At 37.1% G+C, this 24,380-nt stretch overlaps 1 protein-coding gene across 1 annotated transcript in view; it reads left to right on the plus strand.

The window, feature by feature from the left end:
- LOC131063912 (probable V-type proton ATPase subunit H) overlaps window positions 1-24,380 on the plus strand; it is a 76,373-nt gene that overhangs the window by 32,048 nt on the left and 19,945 nt on the right. The window contains exons 8-10 of the mRNA XM_057997881.2: window positions 21,945-22,106; window positions 23,963-24,088; window positions 24,196-24,321. Coding sequence (XP_057853864.2) covers window positions 21,945-22,106; window positions 23,963-24,088; window positions 24,196-24,321 — 414 coding nt within the window. The remainder of the gene's footprint in view (window positions 1-21,944; window positions 22,107-23,962; window positions 24,089-24,195; window positions 24,322-24,380) is intronic.

Below are 24,380 nucleotides of genomic sequence, written 5' to 3' on the forward strand. Positions count from 1 at the left end.
TCGGGCTTTGACTGGGTGCAGTGTTCTGATGCTTGATTTAATTTCTATTTGGAGTATAAAAGCTATTTACTTAAATTGTATAAGTAAAGATGGGAAGAAGCAAACAGTAATTTCAATTTGTTTATTGAACTTTATGCCATAGCAGTGAAACTCACTGAATCCCAATACAAGGTTACCTAAATAAATATTTTGCTTTGACCCACTAATATGGTAAAGTATGTCAAACTTAAAGAACTGCAGAGGTGTTTGCCATATATTATGATTTTTAAATTTTTGGATTGTATTACTGAATTTTTGCTGAGTTTATTGTACAGAGAAAGGTAAGAGGAGGAAGATTTATTAAATGCTTGTGCGTTGATGGTTTGTGGAGGACTAGTCCATGGTCAAGTGCAAGACCACATTGCTCCTGAAGTCCATTTTGGCCTTATTTTGGTGTCATAAACTAGTACTTACAAACTGCATTGTACATCATTTAATCGTCTTCATGTTTGTGCTGCATCTTAGTACAAACAAGAGGAGGATTCACTGTTTTATATATATATATATCAAAGTTGCATGTATACGGATACGGATACGGCCATTTTTTAAAACCCCCAATATGGATACGGCTGGATACATCATTCATAAAAACACATACACATATATTTAACACAATTTTCTAAGTTATTCGAGGATATTTTCATTACTTCAAAAGCAATATAGACATATAATTGCTACACAAATAATGACAAGTTGATTTAACATTTAACATTTTACAAAAATAGTAGAGTTGCATTGGAAGATAACCCCAAAAATGGATCACTGAAATAGAAAAACATTTCATTTGTCTTTCTCATTTGGTGTAGGTTTTGTTTAAAAATGCACGAATGAAGTTTTTTAAAATTAAATTTAGGAAGATTTACGTCAAATTTTAAAAAATCAAATCACATAGTATTTAGCATGGTTGGAAATCAAGGTTTTTTGGGCACGCTTGGGTACAATATTTGATGCGTATCCAGGTTGTATCGGATACATATCCGTTTCGGATACGGGAACGGATACAGGGATATGCATGCCCATTGAGGGACAGAGGAGTTTCCGGCTACTTTGATACACACACACACACACACACACACACTCTTCATTCTTGCTAGGCCCTTTAATAAAGAGTGAGATGTCCTTTGAGAATCATGTTGATCAAGAATACTATTGGAGAAAATATGTGACTATGAAACCATCTATGGGGGGAAGTGAGGTATGGCTGCAAGGGAGCCTATACCAAAGTCTGTTGTCTATGGCTGTGATAGGGCCACCATGATCAAATGGATATGAGATATGGCTGTGGCAACATGATTAAATGGTATGAGATATTACTGTGATGAAGCCATTGTAATCAAAGTGGTGGTGTAGGGCTCTTGTAGAGCCACTTACGGATTTGCATGTAGGATCCATAGAGGACAAATATAGCCATTGCAAATGCTTTCAAGTGTTTGTAATGTGTAGGAGAGTAATAACTCCCCACCTAAATTGATTGGATTTGAAGGATACAAACAAAATGAGAAAAAGGGAAATTTGGAGAAGCGATATATAAGAGTGGTTTGTAGAGATGAGAGGCCAAGGTTATAATCAAAGGATAAGAGGATGAGAATAAGATGCATAAGGGATTTTGGCCCCATGGTAAGACAAGTGCAATGGTAGTGTGAGGTAGGCTAAGAGTAAGATAAAAAGTAACACAAATAGGAAAGGACAAAGTGGCCAAGTGGGTAAGAAGAGTATGAATTATGATGTAGGTAGGGTGATACCCCATGAGGGTTTTGCCCCTATGGTAAGACAAGTATGATGGAAGTGTGGGCTAGGCTAAGAGTAAAAGAAAAAGTAACACAAATAGAAAAAGACAAAGTGGTCCAAGTGGGTAAGAAGAGTGTGAATTATGACATAGGTTGGGTGATGTTCCACAAGGGTTTTTCCCCCATGGTAAGAAAAGTATGATGGAAATGTGGGGTAGCCATGGAGTAATAGTAGAATTGACACAAATAGGAAAAAGACACAGTGGCCAAGTGGATAAGAAGAGTGTGAATAATGATGTAGGTAGGGTCATGCCATTGAAGGGTAGTGTTTGCACATGGTTGCCCCCATGGAAAGAGAAAATAAAGTGGGGTAGGGTAAATGGGAGTAGTGTAAGGCATAAAAGGGCACATGATGGGAGTATGAATAATGTTTGTAATTAGAGATGTATAATAAAATGTAAAGGTTGGATATAGCATCAAATGTGAAGTGATATAGGAGCATGATAATTGGAGCAGTGTAAAGGCAAGGGCGATTACGGGTGATGTAACATAAGAGTGTGTGGATAAGAAGGCATAGTGGAATTAGAAGTACACAAAAATGTTAGAAATGGATGGCATGTGGGAGGAAAACATATAAAACAAACATGAGAGGGAAGTAAGATAAGAGGATATCACATAGAGTAAGGAGGGGAGGGAGCACAAGAGGGAGATGCACGAGTACAAGCACACGAGAGAAAAACAAAGCACATAAAGAGCAAGGGACTTAGTATGTATGGGTACAATATGAAGAACACTATGGATTTGGGTTAGTATTAGAAGGCAAAATCATCTCAATGCATGCCATCATCCCCAAAATGTAGGAAGAAAGCACATGAAAGGTAACACACAAATAGAAGATGGTGATACATAGGATATGACAAAGGGTACTATTATTTAGGATCAACCTGAAAATGGTAAATGCATCTCTCAATGCTTTGCATCTTCTCCAAATCATAAGAAGAAGGATACATACATATACGGGAATACACAAGTGGAAGAAGGATATACAAGGGGGGGGGGGGACACAAACATATACATGTTGCTTATAACCTACAAGTGTGACTTTGCATTGTCCATGAAGGGCTAGGCATAAAGCACAAAACAAACAAGAATAGACAAGAATGAGAATGCCTAGGACCTATCTACTAGTGCAATTAGTGTAGTTGATGTCATTGAGGCAATCATTATCCTTAAAGTTTGTCAAGAAGAATTTGCTCAAGTTAGCTGCAATTAGAGGCATTAGTAGGATGAGGAGATTCAATAGAGAGAGATCTTGATGTGAAAGTGGTAGACAAAGGAGGCATGTTTTAGATGGATTTGAAAAGTCCATCATGTGGAGAAGCAAACTTCATACTAGCAAATTGCATAGAAGTGGTAGAAGTAGTTGGTGGGGTATAAATAGGGGTAGTGGGAGTGGTTTGAGATGGAGAAGCTTAGGGGTTGGTTTAGTTCTAGAGGCAAACTTAGGGGGGCTTTTAGTTGGGGGTTGGGAAGGATGTTGGTGAGCTAAAGGGTTAAGGAGGGGGGAGTGGCGAAGGAAGGAGGAGTGGGAGATATTAAGGGGTGTATAGTGGTATGTTTAGAGAGAGAAAAGGTATGGTTTTATTTGGGTTTGGATTGGGTAGAGTAGGTAACAACTTTAGAGGTAGATGAGAAAATTTTATATTTAAAAGGATGAAGATAGTGAGTAGTGGCATGCGGCATCAAGTGAGGAAGGTAGTCAGGTGAAGGATTTGAGCAGGGTGGGCGGCTCAAAGGAATGAAGGGCAAGGGCTTAATGGTGTGGATAGTGAGATTAGGATTGCTTGAATGGATGTGAGCCTAGTTTTCTTTGAAGCACTTATAGTGTCCAAATAGGGTGTTGTGGTTCTCTTTTGGAGGATGTATGGGTTGCAAATGAAAGCATCTTCAGTGAAATAACCAAGTGTAGAAAGGGGTTGATACTCATGACATAGGATGGTGACCACCTAGTTATGATTACATTTAATACATTTGTGGAGAGTCAAGGGGATCGTTGTGACCTAATCACACATCACCCCATTCCAAATGGGGACCCCCTACTTTTTAGGTCTTCTTGGTCTTTTGGTTTTGGCTCTTTGGGTCTTTTCGTAGCAATCCCTTCAATCTCCTTGGTTTGCAAGTGTTTTTGATGAAGTTTGATCAAGTTTGGAAGTCGTTTCGGCGAATTTGGCAAAGTCTAGAACTTGTTTTGTCTATTTTAGGGTTTTGCCCTTCAGACTTAGATTTGAGGTCTTTTCCTTAGGGTTTTGGAAAATCTAAATGTTGCAATGAACTCAGAGCCCTTCAAGGAAGCTACCAGTAAAATTTGAGCGAATTCTGAGCACTTACTATTTTTAGTAAGTTTCATTGCGTCCTAGATTGTCTTGATTTGGCCAAAAATCAAACTTACTATTTTTAGTAAGTGTCACCTTGTCCCGGTCTTCTCAGATTTGAAGTTTTGAAGTACTTTATATTTTTAGTAAGTCTATTTTTGGTATGTTCATCACAGGTAGTGGTCCCGACACTAAAGGCAGAGCATTTCTAAAAGTCCAAGTCTAAATTCGAAAAATTAAAAATGCAGGTAATTGATCAGAAAAGTGGCTAAGTATGAAATTCTTTCCTGAAGTGGAAAAAGCTTGAAAATTAGTCTAGGGCAGAGGAATCTAGTTCAAATCCAAAAATGGCATCCCAATCTGGAAAAGTGAAAAAATGGCTAAGTCAGGGAAGAAAATCAAGAAAAATGGGTTTCAAAAGAGGAAAGGCGCCAAATGAGCGTTTTGGAGGAATTTTCCGCCAAGACAAAAAATCCTTCACTTCATGAAAATGGTGCTCTAACTTGGAAGTGGGTGTCAAGATGGGGTCATGGAGGAAAATGTCTTCAACTCCAAAAAACCTCTACATCATGGTTTTAGCGGCCAAACATGGTGTAGAGCGCTAGAAAAGGGTGGGGAAGGAATTTCCTTCCAAACAAGATATTCCTCCACATGGTATGAATAGTGCCCAAGTATGAATCATGGCGCCAAATGGACCTTAGGGAGGAATTTTCTTCCCTAGTCAAAATTCGTTCACAAGAGCAAAATTCCGCCCAAGTATGGGTCGAGGCGCCAAACAGAGGTTGGGAAGGAATTTTCCTTCCAAGACCAAATTCTTGCATCACGTGAAAAATCCACCCAAATTAGGAAGAGAGCACCAAACATAGGTGGAGGAGGAAATTTCCTCCCAAGCACAAAAATCCTCCATAGGCTCTAAATTGTGCCCAAGCCTAATTAATGGGTGCCAAACATAGGTGGAGGAGAAAATTTCCTTCCAAAGACAAATTCCTCCATGAGGTAGAAAGGACGTCAAAGGATGAAATTGAGAATGGAATTCTAGAGAAGGTAGAAATTCACCTTTGATGAAGAAATTTCAAGACAAAGGTAAAATTGGCCAATTCTCTCTCTCTTGAATTCCGGAGCTCAGAATGGAAAAAATTCCTAAAAAAGAGGAAGGTGATGAATTGATCAAAAATCTCCTTCAGGACAAGAACTCAAAAACATGAAAAAATTCTTCCAGGACAAAAATCTCTCTCTGGAAAGATTTTCCCTCTCCAAAATTTCTAGGTGTACATGAATCCTTTAGAAGTGGAAAAGATTGTTAAAATTCTTCTAAGGCAGGAAAATCTTCCAAAATGTCTTTTGTGAACCCATAACGGAAAGATTCTTGTAAAGGATGAGTTGGTGGCATGCAAAGAGAATATTCTGTTTTAATGAAGCACGACCCGAAAAATTATAGAAGTTCCTATGACGATAGGGTCCACTTGCATGGCGAGAATCTATTGAACACATGGTAGCATGGTGGCGCATTCATTACTGGAATGTTTGACCAGGTGGTGACAGATTCAATGCATGGCAGCCGTCATACTTAATGAGATAGTGGAGCATCTTTTGCATGTAACCGATTTTGGAGATGATGGTGCATTTATTGCACAATGGGCGGTTTTTAGCTTACTGGAACATTTATTAAACATTGGGCGAATTTGAAAGAAGTGGTGCATTTAATGCACAATGGACACCATTTTTGGTAGGAATGTAATTAATTGATAATGGACATGATGGGTCATTGTTTATTCCCACCTTGTTGCATTGTGTGGAATCTTTTGGGTCAAACCCTAATTAGGGTTTGCATGTAATCAAGGCTAGAGGCCTATATAAGGGGTTCACCACTTCATTTGTAAAGTGGGGGAGATTGTATGAAATTGTTGCAATAGGCTATTGGAGTAATAAACTGTAATACATTGTTCTTTGATGGTGTATACTTGTCTTATTTCATAGCTTGCATGGTTTCCACTATTCCTCACTTAGAATAGATTTATTTCAAGTATTTAGATGAATGAAGATGATTGCAGTGTTTTAAGGTGGATCGTTTGCTCATACCTTTTGAAAGATCCCTAACCAGTCTGAATTGAATTTTTTCTTGATTCTAAACTGCTGTAATGATGTTTTATGACTGTTTTGCTGAGGGTTTTTGCTTGGGTTTGTTATCAGTAGTTTGCATAGTGTTTATTCATGATCAAATGCCAATAAACCAACAATTGGAAATCAAAATGCAAGAATACAATTGACTGATTTTTAATTTCAGTATTCTGATTTTTATGACGGCATTATAATAACTTCCAAAATCAAGAAATCTATTCCATCAAAGCATGATAAGCATAGTAGGAGTCCAATGCCTAGCTAGAAGAGGGGTATTTATTGAATAATCATTGAATAAGTCACAATGGATGAGTGCACAATGGTGTCTAGTGACTCCAATAAAGTTTATTTGCATTAACAATAATTACTAAAAACAAATATACTGAAATTGCTAAGGAATGTGCCTGGCCTGCATGCAAGATTATTGAATTTCATAAGTTTTCCTCAAAGAATTACTGATCTAGATCCCATTTGTCATCTGTAGCCTATAGAATGCATTAAACCTTTGTAGGAAAGTGATGACAATGAAGATTGCAACAATTTCCAACCTTCTATTGAGTTGTACGGCTCAAATGGTGAAGCCAAAGGCCTGCAGGTGGTACGACCAGCAAGAAGAAGGTACGGCTGGCCCAAGAAATGGTACGACTGCCTTTGGGAACCTCCAAACCCTCTTGAATCTGCAATGTAAAGTCTGAATCTGCTGATAAAGGTCTGAATTTTCTGATAAAACTCTCAACGGAAGCGCAAACAGGAGTCCCGTAGGAAATCCCACAATTATGAACTGGGTTGACATCCAATTCACTGATCCCCAAGGAGTTTTCGTTCCATGGAGGCTTGTCTGCTGCTGAAATCCATTTGTAGAGTTCAATTCCAAGATAGCTGATGTAAAATATGAATGAATGAAATTTGAAAGAATGCTTGACAAGTCACTTTATTGGCTTCCAACCCTAGCTGTACCAAATAGGGTTTTGATAATTCATCATTTAAAGAATTTATTAAAATAAACTCTCCTATAGAGAGTTCGAACCCTTGAGGGTCTTATTCCTCATTAAAAATTAAACTACCTTTTAAAACAACATTAAGTTGTCTAGGTGGGCGCCAAGGGGGGTAGTTTATGATTTAATCAAACTTTATAATATTCCTTATAAAGTCAATAATATTTCTAATTTTATTTAAAAGTGACTTTATGATAAAATAACATAAAGTACTTATAAAATAAGCCATCCAGGCTAAGAAAATGGCTAAGTGTAAACCCCTTGCTAGCACTAACATCTCCTATCCATTGAATTTCACTTGTGGAGATGGGTAATAGGCAAATCTCTGCTCCTGAGTGCTCAAGTAGGAAACAGGGGACATTACAGTGCTCCCTTCCCAGGATTGCTTGCCCTCAAAGTAACAATTTTAGAGGTAGATGAGGTGGATGAGGAAATTTTAGATTTATAAAGACGAAGATAGGGAGTAGGGGCGTGTGGCATCAAAGGAGGGAGGTAGAGTGAAGGATTTGTTGGGGGCTCATATGAATGAAGGGCAAGGGGAATATGTAAGCTGCTTGGTCAACCCAAGGGCAACCTAGAAGAATGCCAAATTGGTAAAGGTTGGGATGACATGACACAAAATAAGTAACTCCTTTGATTCCTTTGGACCAACTTTAATGGGGACAATGATGTAGCTCGAGGTGTCAATAAAGATACCATTAAATCATTTGGAGCAACACTTGAGGTGGCATAAGAGTCTTGTTGAAGTTGATGGTCATATAGAAATTCCTTCATGTGTATGTTAAATAAATAATTGGGGCTTAGAAGGATATTGTGTACTAGTTTAATGGTCACACACCCTTCAACATAAATAGAGCTATGACAACTATCATTATTAAAATTTTGAAGAAGAAAATTAAGGAGAGGAGAGGAAGGTGAAGAAGGTTGTGTGTCAATAGCACTAACAAAATCATCACAAGACAAAGTGCGAAAATCCATAGAAGGGGGAATGGGTGAGAAGGGAAGAGCATTTGAAGCAGAAGGGGCAAAGGACTTGTGGACAAGATCCACATGATTCGACTAGTGATGTTGGGGGAAGGGGTTGGTGCAAATTCACAAATTTTGATTAGGAGGAGCTATAGATTTATTACCTTGATCATTATGGCCATCCATGTAGAATATGTTATTATCTATGAGATCTTGGATCTTATAGCAAAGGCCCATATCTATGTTACCGGGTTCGTCGGTTTTCGTCCCCGCACCCGAACCAAGTTCGTCCGGGTTCGGGTTCGCCCCAGGTGTTCCATTCGCCCTTTGCTGTTTTTCTTCTACCTTTCTTCATTGTTCCATCTTCCAATTCAATTATGAACTATCAATTGGCATTTGGCATTGATCAATGATGAAGCCTCATACTATCAAATGTATTTAGTTTTATAATTCTGTATATTTCTTTAAATTTTTGTATATAATATGTATATATATATGCATATACATGTACAGACGAACCCTACCCACGAACCCATTTTTTTGCCCGAACCCACAAATTGGGTTTGCATGCCCAAATCCGAACTGGTAACTTAAGCCCATATGCTTTTTAGTGTCAAGGCTAGGACTCACTGAAAGTTACAAAAGGTATTGCAGTCGTACCCTTGGGGAAGGGCAGCAAAAACATCAAGAAGGTGGATGGGAGGAATGGTGATAATGTTAATGGAAAGTAGTTGGTTAAGGATGATAGGTATAGGATCAAACCGGCAAGTGAAATGCCAAAGATTGAGGTTTAAAATCTGAAATAATTGCATTTGAAGAGGAAGAAGATGTAATGTCTCAGGCAAAAACTTTTAGGGCCTAATGTAAGGAAGAAGATGTAATGTTTTAAATGTTTTACCCTAATCTAGCATAAACTTAGAAATTTATCTCCACATTTGCATAATACAGCGAAATCCTAATATTACAAATCATACCCTCAAATGAATAATAGATATGTTGCAAATTTAAGCACTTTACCCAAAATCTATAAACCTATATTTCTTCACTATTTTTGCATTAATTGATACCCTATATTCAAATTGGATTCACAAATGTGATTTAATTTGAAGAGCATCTAATATAATAGTTTTGTAATACGATGCAAATGCTGCTATAGTAGCAATGACAAACTAGAAATACAATTTTACTCCCAAAATAGTTTGCAACTTAAACAATCTATCTTGATACAATTGAAGATTTACCACTAGGTAAGCCCAAATGCGATCTCTTAGTGAGATCGTCATTCGACAAAAGAGTTTCTTCCTTTGACACATAGGAACCAAGGATTTTTGCCCTTTAATCTCTAATCAACTTGACAGTTTTTATTCACAGTTTTGATCATTCAAACACAAGGGTTCAAAATAGTTCTCTGTTAGGTTTTGTGCATATTCAATATTAATTCTCCATGGAGACTTTGAACTCTTAAATTCTTAATAGCCTTGGAAAGAATATTGAAATCTGCATTAAAGTCCATGAACACATGAATGGTATGCTGCCTAGGATGCCCATACCTATTAGGCATCGTTTCCCCTTGGATCATGTTCAAAATCATGCTCATGTGTGTAAGGTTGTACTCAAAAGGCATGGGGAAGGGATTCCTGCAACATGCAAATGTCCTCTACAATAATGGCTTAGGGTTGCATGGGTTTTGAAGTTATAGGCATCTCATTAGTGGCAACAAAGATTGTTCTATTTGTTTCCATGTCGGAGGTGCATGTGGATCCATGCCCAAAAGTTTGAGTAATGTTTTGGGTGGAAGGGAACACTTATTGGAAGTTGTTATGCCAAAATTGCTCATTAATGGCACTCTATGTTGTGCCCAATGGTAGGTGAGGTGGACAACGAAATATGGCAGGAGTTTGGAGTTTGTGTCAGGTATGCCCAAGACTCATAGCACAAGTTGGGGATCAAGGTTTGGAGGAGAAACTTATTGGTGAGAGGAAGTTTGACTTCTTTGGCAAAAGCTTGGGAAGAAGTGGGGCTAGGAAAGGGATGGTGGGATGGAGTACTTTGAAGACTTGATGGAAGAGGGAACAATGATAGGGAATGGGTAGAAGGTATGTCTGGATAGAGAATTTCGATACTCCAATAGGGGTCAATGTTTGGGTGTAAGGCATACTAGGTACCTAGGTAAGGGTAACCCTAATAGAGGGAAAGGGAGAGTTGGTAGAAAATGCATTTTAAGATGGAGAAGTCCAAAAGTTTTGCGATGACCATGGAAAAGTTGGACTTAGTTGGGAAAGCATACTTGGACAAGGAACTCTAGAACTTCAATGACTAACATACACTTAAAAAATGGAGATGCCTCCAATTTAGAAATTCAAGGACTTTAGACAGACATATGGGGGGAAAGAAGAGGAAGAGCAGACACAAAAAAATTGGATCATGGGAGACACATGAAATAGGAAATGTTGGGAGGGGGGTTAGAACATTTTGAAGGTTGGTTTGGAGAATTTGGAGGAGTATGTAGAAGAGGAGAATGATGGGGAGGAAGAAGAAGAGGGAATACATCTCAATAGATTAGCATCCAAGAGTTTGGTCTCATAATTTTGCAAGTTGTAAAAATTAGAAAAGGAATCATAATGGTTGAATAACACTATTATTTTGATTGGTGGTAAAAATTTATTGATTAAGAGATGTTAGATTTAAACATTAAGAAGTTAATAGCGTATCTTGGCATGCAGGGATTGAAGTTGCAAGACAATCATTAACATTCTTGGTGGGCCCTTGCTTGCGCTATGTAATATTAGAATAAGCTACTTTGAAGCCAATATTAACTTGAAAGTTTTGCACAAAAAGCATGTGCTGATATCGCAATGGAGAATTGTAAGGGGATAGAACTGCTCAAAAGCATCCTTAAGTGTATAGGGGAAGAGCTTAGCTAAGAAGTGGTCATAGTACATGAAGTCAAGGCCTATGGAATTAAATGACTTAACTTGTGTTGTATGATTCCCTTTACTATTGTACATTTTGAATTAATGGGCTATAAATGTAGGAGGGAAAGGGTGAGAGATAAAATCAAGGGAAAGTGGATTATGATGTAAGTCCATGGTGAAATCCTTGTGGGAAGAAAGGAGAGAGTCTAGGGAGCTTGCATGGCCCCCAAGTGATGCAAAATATGGTGTAGGGCCAAATTAGTAAGGATGTGATATGTAGGAAGAGGATGAGTTGGTATGCCATGTATTTGGGATAGAGGTGGGGTTGTAAGATGGTGCAAAGGTTGTCAAAGGTGTAGGCACTATAGGTAGAAAATGGGGTGGAATAAGGGAAGGAATAGGGTTGAATGGCAGTTTGAAAAGTGGGAAAGGGAGGGTAGGAGAGAAGGAATTTGGTGGAAGAGGGAGGGAAGTAGGTGGAATAAGCAAATCAAGAAAGAAGTCAAAGCTTTTAGATTTTGGTATCTACATTGGAGATACATGAAATCATTTGGCACTAGTTCCTTGGGAATCTAGTATAATGGTTGGTGGGCTTAGTTTTTTTTCAATTTTCAACAAGTTCCATATGATCGAGGGATTGGTTCAGAAAACTTTGAAACCTTGGTAAGTCTTGGATGAGCAGTTTTGAGCCTTAAGGAGGTCACATCAAAGACTTTTTAGGTTTCATCAACTACTTATGCAAGACAAGGTTGTGTGGTAATAGTCCTTGAATATCTCAATATTGAAACATTCAACTATATCATCAATTGTAGTTCTTTGACTGTAAGGCTAGTTGTCTACATAATATAATGCCTCAATGATTTTTGGAGATGATTTTTTTTTATATTGTAATTGGTTTAGAGAACTTGGTTATTCAAAAGCTTGGTGTTTTTAGCATGTAGACCAAAACCCTTCCAAATTACTTTCATTCAAGTCCAACTAATGATCATAGTTCTCATTACCCTAAGTATCTCATCATAATTATTGGTAGTCCAATTAATGGTAGTAGGGTTTAAACTTTAAAAAACAATTTGGAACTACTAGCCTCCAAATTTTAGTAAGATGGGCCTTCACCCAACTCCTAGTTCAAGCTTGAAAGAATATATCTTGACTAGTGGAACAAAGTGTAGCATCTCTTTTGTTGGCCCTAGTATCCTGGAAGAATTTCCAAGGATTCAATTTGAATTCTTCAAGGTGGATTTGGTAAGGACAATGCAAAAATAGTACTTAAAGATCCTTTGTGTGTTCAACGTGTTTTATTATTCTTAACGTCTATCATTTTAGTACATATATTTTTGGTTCTCAAGAATAAATAATTTGAGAAAGTTCAATTGGTGGAAATGAATTTTAAGATGCATAAAAGATTTTAATCTCCATCAAAGCATATAAATAAAAATTGAAGTAATATAGTCATACTTATTTAGAGCCCTTCATTTTCTCCTTACCTTTGTTTGAATATATTGTGAAGGATGAAGAGATATAAATAATATGTGCATTTTTAGTAATGAGTGTTCAGATGCATAAAAGATTTTAATCTCCATCAAAGCATATAAATAAAAATTGAAATAATAAAGTCATACTTATTTAGAGCCCTTCATTTTCTCCTTCCCTTTGTTTGAATATATCGTGAAGGATGAAGAGATATAAATAATATGTGCATTTTTAGTAACGAGTGTTCAAAACAGACTTGCTAGATAGTTAGTTCCCTAGTCATGTCTATCAATTTGTATTATATACATGTCATCTTTTCTCACCTTGATCTATGATATTGAAAACAAATAATCAAAACATAAATAGGAGAGAATTTAGTAATTGTTGCTTGCTAATTTCACTTGTTTTATGCTGGCCTTGGGTGCCATTCAAGTTACAGGCTCATTAGGGTTGGTGGGCAAATCAAGCTCTCTTTGGGGCCATTTCTATCCTAGAGATTTTTGGAAACTTCTCTAAATTTCAAATTCAAACATCATCCCTAACTTTCAGACTATAATTGCACTTTTTTACAAGAGCTTTTACAAATTCAAATTTTCATTCTCAAGATGAATTTTATAAGCAATTAAAGAACATGGGCCACTCTCTAATTTTCAAAGGTTTTTCCTAAACTTCACTTTACAATTACAACCTGAATTTAAGTTTAAGCTCCGCTGTAATTCATTTGGAACTCAAATTAGGCTAAAGATTTTTTACTTACCTCTCAATTCTTTTCAACTCCCAAATTGGTCTCTTTCTATGCTCTTGGTTATTGGTACTCGACTCATTGGGCGCTCTGCAAATTTTGGTAAGCTTTGGATTGGTTTGCAAAAGGCTTTAGTGAAAATGAGAGCAAATTACTTAGTTTTTAACTTTTTATTGAGCTTTGCAAAGAAGGAGAATTAATGGCAAGTGCATTGGATTCACCAACACCAATCTATCAAATGCTTGATCGGTTGAATCAAATCCTCATGTTTTTTGTCAAGAGATCAACAATGACAAACTTGGTAGGCATCAAGAGGTGGATCCCATCTTTATATCTGCAAATATTTGAATAAAAGAAGTGTATTTCCCTTTGATTGCCCATTTAGATATGTAGCCTACCATGCATACTCCACCATGGGGGGATTCTAGATCAAAAGATCAACACTCACATTGTCTTTGTTGGATAATCGAATGGTAATCAGCCATTTGAGAGCTAAGATTTAGGCCCAACTTTAGAAATGGTGAACAACTGATTAAATAAGACTTTCCTCATTCTTCAATTGCTTATTTAGACATATAATTTTGCTTTGGGGCCCACTTGCACACATAGGATCATCTCAGCTATAGGATTAAGAAGATTGATGACCATTGTTGAATCAATCATCAACATACAAATCCACTTTGAGAATCAAACCCCCTTTTAGAATTAATAATTGACAATCAAAAAGCCTTAAGAATCCTTTAATTGTTCCCTTGGAGATTTGACTCACCTTGTTTACTCTACCCAGTCTGATCACTCAATCAAGTGTTTCATTGGCTACTAGGCCCACCTATAAGCCTCTCTCAAGTCTTAGATTTGATCGAATCAACAACCATTAGGCATTTGTTTCTTGATAAATGGGTCCCTTCTTCACAAGTATGTTCAATCAATCAAAGAAACCTTTATAGTCATTGACAGGCCCCTCAATATCTCTGTCTTGAAGATTCTCAACCGTTATATCAAATGATCAATGCTATTCATTAATTGAGTTAGCAAGTGGCTATATAGACTTTGTGAAACAATTGATTGACATGGTTCAACAAATGCTCAACCATCCAGCTTGTTGATTACTTCCTTTTATGTGGCCATTCTGACTTGATATGCATGACTAGCTGAACCAATCATTGAATACTCGAATGAAGACTTTCTTAAATCCTTGATGTAACGCTTTGGTTGCACGATCAACTTTTGCTTTGCCTCAGTTGTATCAAGAAAGACCAACACACTTTCCTTTGATCACACATTTGGATATTTGACTCAACTTAAAACTCAAGCCTTAACTGCATTTATGAACGGATTGATTGAAACCAAAATCCTCAAATTCTCTAAGGGGCCAAATAAACTCAAGAACTTATGAACACTTTGATCAATTCAAGGATTTTTTAGGTGGGACATATCAGGTACTAAGATAGTATTGAGGGTGCTAGTCTAACCTAGGGTATAATTCAAGAAGATTTTCTACAAAGTTCAAGATTTGATGCATAAGTGGGAAAATTAAAGGCACAAGAGGAAGAACATGATAGGCGGATGTAAATTCAATCCCTTGCAAGAGTATTTGAATTGATTTTGAACAAGGTAAGGTAACCTACTTGTTTTGAGATTGCAAAGATTTGTAGCACATGGGTAAGTGGAGATGGCCATTGCAATTTGCAGTAAGATTGGTAGATCTTAGAGGCTTGTAATTGCTCAATAAGCATGGATTCCAACACTTTGATGGCAAGGTGGATGAGAGGAGAGTCTTAAATGCGACCATTGTTTACAATGCAGTATTCAATAGGGAAAGGAAGCGTCCTAGGTTATATTACGGGAAGTTAACTTCTTGCATTATGTACTCAATGGAGTAGTTGTGTTCTAGTGATAGGTGCATAGGGAAGAGATGTAGCTTTTTAGAGAAGTGCAAATGACACTTCAAGTGAGATTTTGGACACCACAAAGAGTTTTTCATGTAGAAATTCAAGATTGGAGAATAGCCCAAAACATCATATAGTTAGATGTATTCAAGAATGGAAAAGGAGGATATCCCTACGATAATTTGGATAAATTTGTTGCCAACTATTTTGGAGGAATTGCACTTAGATGTTATGCTTAACAAGAAAGGAGTACAGTGTAGGTTCATTCAAACTTTTATGTTTGAAGATCCCACCTAATTCACTAGTTGATAGAGATTTGAGGAAGATCAAGTTTTATTGTGTGTAGAAGGGAAAGATTCTATAGAAGCAACAACAACGTAGAACAAGTTGCAAAAGGGTAAGGCTTAATTGTGGGAAGTGAAAGAGAGGTGAATCCTGTTGGCATTAGATTGTCATTGATGTCAACATTCAGAGGACAAAGATGCAAAGATGATAAGTGCCACATAGAGCAACACAGAGAGCAAGTGCAGTTGCAGAAATGTATAACACATTGTGTTAGTCGCACACAGTTATAGATCGAAGGAAAGATTGAAGTGTGTTATTGGGACACGCAATTGGACAAGGATGACACAGGTCATAGTGTGGTGAATGCATTGGGTGAGCTGATCTGAACCAGAAAAAGTATGGTTGTAGTTTGACTAACATGTTGTGCATAGCACACAGATTATCGCTATCTACAAAACTACAAACTGTGATAGGGAAGTCAATAACACGACAGGTTTTGCGCCCCTACCATCCCGCGACATGAAGAATGGAAGACAAATGACCTTGCGGGGTAATGCTGAACTGTGACGGGGATACGCATAACATGACAAGTTATGCTGCCCCGCTATCCCGCGGCAGGAATGTTTGAAGAAAAAATACTCTGCGGGGTAATGTAAAAGCGAAGTTACTGGAGTTCCCTGCTATCCTGCGGTGTTGAAAAGTGAGAAGTGATGGTCGTGCGGGGTAAAAATATTAAAGAGGATAGATGCATCTCGCCAGCCCGCATGGGTAAGAAGGCTTGAGAAAATGACGTGAGATAATGAAAGCGGTAGAAGGCGCATTATCTCGCTAGCTTGTTGGAAGGAAGGTTTTGCTGTATCGTGATGCGCATAACACGCGTGTTAGTCGATCTGCGGAACACATTAGCGCAACTCGTGAATCCAACGTGGAATTCTTCCACAGGTGGACCTTTTGTTAGCAGAGGGAGTTGTTGATGGGTCCCACCATCTGCCAAGTGGCTCAGTGGCATGTGAATGTTAGGTGAAAAAATCTTTGTTGACAGATTTATGTAACCAAAAAAAAGGGCATGCATATCAAATGTGATCTTTCAGTTTGAATAGAAACCAAGAAGAGTAAATGTTGGGCAGAATTGTAGCCGAAAATATATTTTCAAAATGGAGATTGTGTGAAAAGGAAAACCTAACTGTAGAGATAGCTGGGTAAAGAAGGAAGGTAGCATTTAATATGGACAGCTACTAGACTGAAATGAAGAGACATGGAAGATCATTTAGTAGCTCAAGAAGATTATTTTAAAAATTCTTTTTGGTGGGAAGATCTGTGTGTGCTTGAGACAGAACGAAATCAAAAGGATTGCAGAGGTTGCTGAAAGAAGGTAGATGACATTTAATTTGGACGGCTGCCAGTCTGAAGAAGAGACAAGAAATATTATTTTAATGCTTGGAATTGTTTTTGATAATATCTGTTATTGGAGGGAAAATCTCAGCTGCACGAAGATTACCACTAAGTAAAGTTATTGGATAGAAAAGTAGAAGTGTGTGGATAAGAAGTGTGGTTTTATGTGCAGGAAAAGAAGCTCTGCAAAAACAGAGGTTACAGAACAAAGAAAATAGAAGAGGGCGCAAAAAAGCGTTTTCCGCAAGTGTCAATAACATGAAGCCCGTGCAGACATAGCATCGCAGAAGAGTTTGCATGCAAAAAGATCAGATGTGAAGAGGAGATAAGAGGGAGCTGAAAGCCAAGGATGAGAGCAGAAAAATAGAAGACTAAGAAGGCAAAGAAAAGAAGTTAAGAAGGGTACAACAAAGAGGTTAAGAAGATGAAAAACAAAGGTAACCAAATAGAAGAAAATGTAGAGGGCCGCAGGTGCGTATAACACCATGCCAATGCAGGTATAACATACAGTCTTTGATCTTTGATCTCTACTTTCATTCTCTTCTTTGTCTGCTCTCTGTTCTCTGCTCTGATTCTTTGTTGCCTCTTGTCCACTCTTTATCTCTAGTAGGGGTCATAAAGAGAGGAAAGCCCAACCTAACTGTGAGATACAAAGCAAAGTAGGAAAGCTAACCATTCCCAACTTTGATGGAACCGGGAAAGTTACAGCCCGGTCATGGCTTCAAAAATTGGAGACCTACCTTTCTCTTTGCCCTATGAAGGAGAAGGATGCCATAATGTTTTCTATATTACACTTGGAGGGTACAGCCCATGAATGGTGGCATAATGGTCTCATCACACAAGACCACAAAAATAGCAAAACATATGACACTATTAAAGAGAGGCTCATTGAAAGGTTTGACCACACTCATCCCCAAAAGCACTTCAAAGATCTTATGAGGATTAGACAAAAAGGAACCCTTGAGGAGTACATTCAGAATTCCAGAGGCTAGCTATTATGGTCCCTGTAATATCCGAGGACAGACTTATCTACCTATTCATAGAAGGATTGAATGATGCAACCCAAGGGCTAGTAAGCACCTTTGAACCTCCCACTCTCCAAAAGGCAATTCTTAAGGCCACAAGGCTCGACTCTGCCCAAAAAAGTCACCACAAGAGAGTACCACCAAAAGATAGTCATTTTGAAGAAGAAGATGAACACAAGAAATCATATCTTTCTTACAATGACTGGGAGGTATTGAAGAAAAAGGGCCTTTGCTTTGATTACAAAGAGAAGCGGAAAGAAGGTCACACTTGCAGCCAAGATCCAAGGAAGGACAATATAAAGAGAAAATGTTATGTATGCCATGAACAATGGAATACCGAGCATCAATGCCAAGCCAGAGATGAATTAAAGAAGAGTCGTCTATGTTTCAAATGCAAAGAACCATGGAACTATAACCATCAATGCAAAAGAGGAAACATACATATGATAGAAGAAGACTGTGATGGAGAAACATCCAGCAAGAAAACAAGGCATTCTTAGTGAATGTTAGGGGCATTCTAAGTGAATGTCAGGGACATTCTTAGTGAATGTCAGGGGCACTCTTAGTGAGTGCTAGGAACATTCTTAGTGAATGTTTGGGGCACTCTTAGCAAGTGCCAGGAGCATTCTTAGTGAATGCAGAGGATACTCTTAGTGAGTGTCAAGAACCTAACGATATGTGTTTTCGTGTGTATGCTCCGTGTTTGCATATGTTTGCTCCGTTTTTTGTGTGTATTCTATGTGTCTGTTTCATATCTGATGTATTTTCAGCATGCTTATTCCATGTGTATTTTCAAAGCCATTTCATATTAAGAATCATTTTGAGCACTCCATGATCATTGCTTGAGGACAAGCAATCTTGAGTGGGGGAGACTGTAATGTCCCCACTTCAAAATATAATTTAATAATAAATAACTATAATAATATTGAAATACAAAAGAATAAAAATATAATTTAAATTAAAATATAAAATAATATAGTTAAATATAATTAAAATTTAATTAAGTTAATGAATGGTCAAAAGACCTGAAATGAAAAGTTGTGACTCCCTCAAACATGAGATATAAAAGGGAGAAATAAAAGGGAGAAGATAACCTCATTTGAGGGGGATAATTTGGGAATCAAAAGTGCAGAACTGATTGTGAAAGGTCGTGTCCCTTTCAAAGGACAGAAATAATAAAGAGTCACACTCTTTTAAAGCGTGCTAATGGTGAAGGGTGTGTCTCTTGCCAAAGGGCATACATGATGAAGAGGTGTGACTCTCCCTCACATTGGAGGATATAAAGTGGAGAAGTTTTCATTTGAGAAGTAGGGATCCATGGAATAGGAAAAAATAAATGAAGCATTAAAAGCAGACCTAAGTCAGAATTATAAGAGAATCGGGAAGAATGATATGAACATTTATCAAAGAGATCAGAACACAAATACAAATCTGCGAATAGTAATAAAGCAGGCATTGAAGGAAAAGAAGAGGAAATATTAAATCAATAACCAGAGAATCAGTCTTGATGGAATAGAAAGGATTTTTCACACACACACACACACATATATATCTGATATAGGCAGCAGATCAGATTGATATAAACAACAGACCTGTGCATTTAAAGAGGGAAAAAACATCAAACTAAATCTATCCTAATTAGCACAATAGACTGAAAATAGACAACCTGCAATAATTCTACAAGTATATTGGGCAAAATTTAGTGTCCTCCCAAAAGGGGACATTACAAGTTTAGAATGCCAGTCTCAGGTTTAGAATGCTAAATGATTAGAGGTGAAGAGTGGACAAGAGGCAACTAAGAATCAAAGTAGAGAACAAAGAGCAGACAAAGAAGAGAATGAAAGTAGAGATCAAAGACCAGAGAGTGTAGAGCCGAGGCAGATAACACAGTATGTTATTCACATAGAGTGGGGCAGAGAAAGATGACTGAACCAAGGAGAGATCAGAGAGCTGAATGCAGGGATAAGAAGAGGATAGAGAGTAGAGGGCAGGAATTGACAACAAAGATCAAAGAGCAGAAGACAGAGATTGAGAGTGGAGAAGAGTCAAGTCAATCTCAAGTGCAAAGAACAATTTGGGAGTTACAAAACATCATTTGTAACAAGGTGCTTAATTGCTATTAAACTTTTATTTATTGTATGTCATATGAGTTGGTGCTTAGATTAGGGATTGGTGCTCATAAAAGTTGTAATCAAAATGTTTTCATTGCGAGGCTGGATTAGAGCAGTTGACTCTAGCAGCATTTCTCACCGAGGTTTTTCTCCACTGTGGGTTTTCCTCGTATATCTTGTGTTATGAGTTTGCCTTGTGTATGTGTGTTTAAATGTGTTTGATATCTCTGCTCATAGTTTGTTGACTTCTATTATTAAAGCTTAAATTATTTAGAAAGTTCAAGTTTTTAATTACCGATGATTCACCCCCCCTCTTAGTGGTCCATTTGTGTTCAACAAATCCTTCACTGCAATTCAAGAAAAAGTTGGTATATAGGGGATTCATACTATAGCCTTGCCTAAAGATTGAAAATCAGCCAAGAGTACATTGAAGAAGAAAAACATTCTAGGTATGAGGATTTGGAAGCAGCGTTAGAGGAATGATATGAAGTAGATGGGATTGGTGAAGAAGATCCTTGGGTGGAACCATAGGAAGATGTAATAGTGAACATTGATGGCTTATTTGAAGTAGAAGACATCCCAAAATGTTTTGCAAGAGCAGAACAAGAAACACAAAGAGAAATTGGTCAATATGTGAAATGAAGCTACAAATGTATTAGTAAACACTGGCATACAAAAGGGCAACATCTAGAAGTACCCCTAAAATCCTAGAAGTGCTTTCTAAACACGGAAGTATCTTGGGATTGTGATGAAGATGGAGATTGGGATGATGACAGCAGATTGAGGAGTGGGACATGTCCTTGTGGAGTGTAGATAAATAATAATGCAAAGAAACCCAAATAAATATAAGAGGAACAAGCATTGGTGCCTCTTATTGCGATCCTTGTGTAGGTGAATTCACATTTGGTTCTGATTCCTAACCACTTTGATTCCTGTCTAGGAGCATTTGTATTTGGTTAACTCCTGATGGTACACCATTAAGTCCACAATTATCTTGAATTCTATCTCATCTTTAATGGGTAATCCACTCTGCTTCACATGGCATTCTTATTAAATATAGTTTTGTTATGTATCATTGGGAATCTCTTGTGGTATTTGATGCAATGGTGTGCATTTTTTTTTTGTTTTTGCCTTTTCTCATGGTTGTTGGGCCATAATATAAAACAAACAAGTTTAAGGGTGAGAAAATAAGGATGTAATAGTTAGCATTTTAACTGTCTTTTTCTTGAATTATTCTTTCCCTTCTAATCATGTCATAATATATACAAAGTGCATTCTTAATCACTATAATACAAGTGATTGTAGCTTGCATCATACTGCTTCTGTCATATCACTAATCAATAGAAAGCATAGTAATTCTTTGTCAAGATAATTTTTTTCTAGACTTTTGGACCCAGTTTGTTAAAATAACAAACTAAAGATAAGCGGCTAAACTGACCCTTCATAGGAAAATGATTGCTGACTATTTGTTTTCCTGAATTTGGATTCAGAAGATTCTATCTTTCCCTGTCAAATTCCATCCATTGGAAATTAGTGAAAGAGCAAACTTGGAGCACTCTGAATAATTTATATGTTTTTGCACATAGAAAATAACTGCTTATTATAGCTTTTCAATTTCTATTCTCCCTTGATCCTGTAACTTATTTTACGCTTGATTTTGCTTCCCAAGGTGGTTTATTTATAGCGAAAGTTCAGGCCTTCTTGAAAATGTATGTATTTGCTGAAGGCCATGTCACTAACAACAAGTTGAATATTGCTCTAAAGGGAAAAATTATTTGTTATAGTGGCACTTTAAAGTAGGACATATCCTATTCTGAACATAGCCATCTTAATATATGTCGCTGATAAATTGAATATGTTATTTTTTTCCCTTATCTTTTTTGATTTTGAGATTGCAGTTAAGAAGACCCTCACATCCAGTTCGTGGAATACCTACAGCTGTGAGTTCCTTGGCAACATTGCTAAGAGAACCTCTGGTTAGATCACTATTTGTAAAGGCGGATGGGGTGAAACTCCTAACTCCTCTTCTTTCACCAGCATCTGCTCAGCAGTACGTTCAGGTAGTCTGAAGTATTCTTCTATCAACATTGAGTGTCTTGTTTTCCTGATTTATCATGTATTTTAAAGTAATCAGTTGTCAATGCAGTATCGTATAAATTTCTTTAACAAATTGTGATGCTTACCTGCCAAACAGAAAGGGATGCACTGCACACTGATTTTAGCAAGTGAGCTGTTATAGAAAAAGTAGGCTGATTATATTCTAACTAAATGCTTAAAATATAAAACATCGGACAAATAAAATTTACACAAACAATTTGATACTGTTTATTGGTTTGACACATTTTTAGCTAACACATAACACACACACGCATGCATATAGATTTAGGTGGATCGGCAAGGATTTGTTTACCTTCAAGCTTGATCATGAAGTCAAAACCCAGGGGGCCAGGAGGATAAGATATGAAAAATTTATAAGGTAAATGGAATAAAATGCCCTTTTGAAGCCCACGATGGGGATGCAGACACCAAATTGGTGTCTGGCTTGTTCGTGATCTAAATTTTGAACTTTCTGTAGGCGCTTTTGTAAGTGCATAGTTTGTATTCAAACATTACATGTATAAAAACAATAATTAAATTACAATTTGTTACTCTTACTTTGTGTACATATGAATGCACTCATCTATGTGCATTTTCATATTCATGTGTATAATAAGAATGAAGAAATTTATTAAAATTTTCATGAATGACCAATATAGCTTACTGTTAGGCTGGAAAAGTACCAGGACAAAAGGAATCCTAGATTCAACCAAGGCAATAAATTTATTGCTGGTCAATATAATCATTTCTCTAGTGTTCTTGGTTCAAGAGGATAAACTGTACAAAAGAAGCTCATTGCCAAACATGGATCATTCACCAAAAATTTTAGTGCAAACTTAACCTATATTTCGCAGGAGAAAATAAGTTCTGCCCCTCAAAATAATTTACATTGAACATCCGATAGATCAGATGCTAGGCATGTTGGGTAGCGAATGAACTAAAAATTGCCTTTTTCTTGGTAAATTTATTATTTAAATTTTAAGAGTTCATGTTTTGATAACTTCTATGTGCTTATTTATATTGGATTAAACTTTTTTGTCCATAATTCTCTTTGATTTTGTACTTAATGACTAAGCTCATCTTTAAAATTAAAATGCTTTTACATCAACACAATAAGTGTACACTTGTAACAAATAAACTCAAACAAGCAGGAGCATACTTTAGCCATGCTTTGTAGTCATTTACCTTGAAGAAATTTTCTTACTTTTAAGGATGATCAAATTCGATTATCCCACTACCTATTGATACAGTACATCTAACATTATGGGTTTAAGTTATGAAAGAAAAAACTAAGGAAAGAAGCTACATTGCTATTCACAGATTCTTGAGAAATCATTGGTTAATCTTTAGAGAGGTGCACAACCTAAGTTGGTGTGATTGTGAAGGCATGTGTACTCCATAGTAAAAGTTCACACATTTGAGATCTGAAAGGGGGTAGGATTGTACACCTTGTTGAACAATATATATATGTAAGATGGAAATAGGTCATATATTTGAATCTGGAAGGGGTTAGGGTTATACACCTTGTTGAAGAGTATATATGGTAACATGGAAAATCAATCTCCCTGTGTAATTCTTGTATGAAGGGGGTCTCATACACCAAATTGGTGTTTCACTTGATGGTGACCTAAAAATTTATCTTTACTTTAATCTTGTCATAAATAAATGCATGGTGAGAAGTATATGAGGAGCATGAAGTGCCACAATGTCATAGGCTGATGAGTTCTTTGGGCACCTTAAGTTTTAAAATATGTAGTTTTCAAGCGCAACAGAAAAATTTGAATCATCCTGAAACTAATGAAGTGCGACCTTTTTGTAGCTCCTCTATGAGACAGCTCTTTGTATATGGCTCCTTTCATTTTATGATGCTGCTATGGATGCGTTAGCCATGACTCGCACTTTACCTCGTTTAGTGGAGATTGTCAAAAGCTCCACAAAAGAAAAGGTATGGGGTTGTTTATTTGTGCTATTATATGCATGTTTAATTTGAGTTTGAGATGGTTATTAGCAGAAATCCTTAATTCTGGTTTGATCTTTCTGGAATCTTCCCAGGTTGTAAGGGTCACTGTCTTGACATTGAAAAACATGCTTATTAAAGGAACGTTTGCAAGTGAAATGGTGGATCTTGGGTTGCCACAAATTGTGCAAAACTTAAAATCACAGACTTGGAGTGATGAGGTCAGAAACAAGTACTTTCTTTTTAGTGGCCACATACTTGATTTACTATTGAATTAGTT

This window comes from Cryptomeria japonica, chromosome 3, assembly GCF_030272615.1.
Source record: "Cryptomeria japonica chromosome 3, Sugi_1.0, whole genome shotgun sequence".
NCBI lineage: Eukaryota > Viridiplantae > Streptophyta > Pinopsida > Cupressales > Cupressaceae > Cryptomeria > Cryptomeria japonica.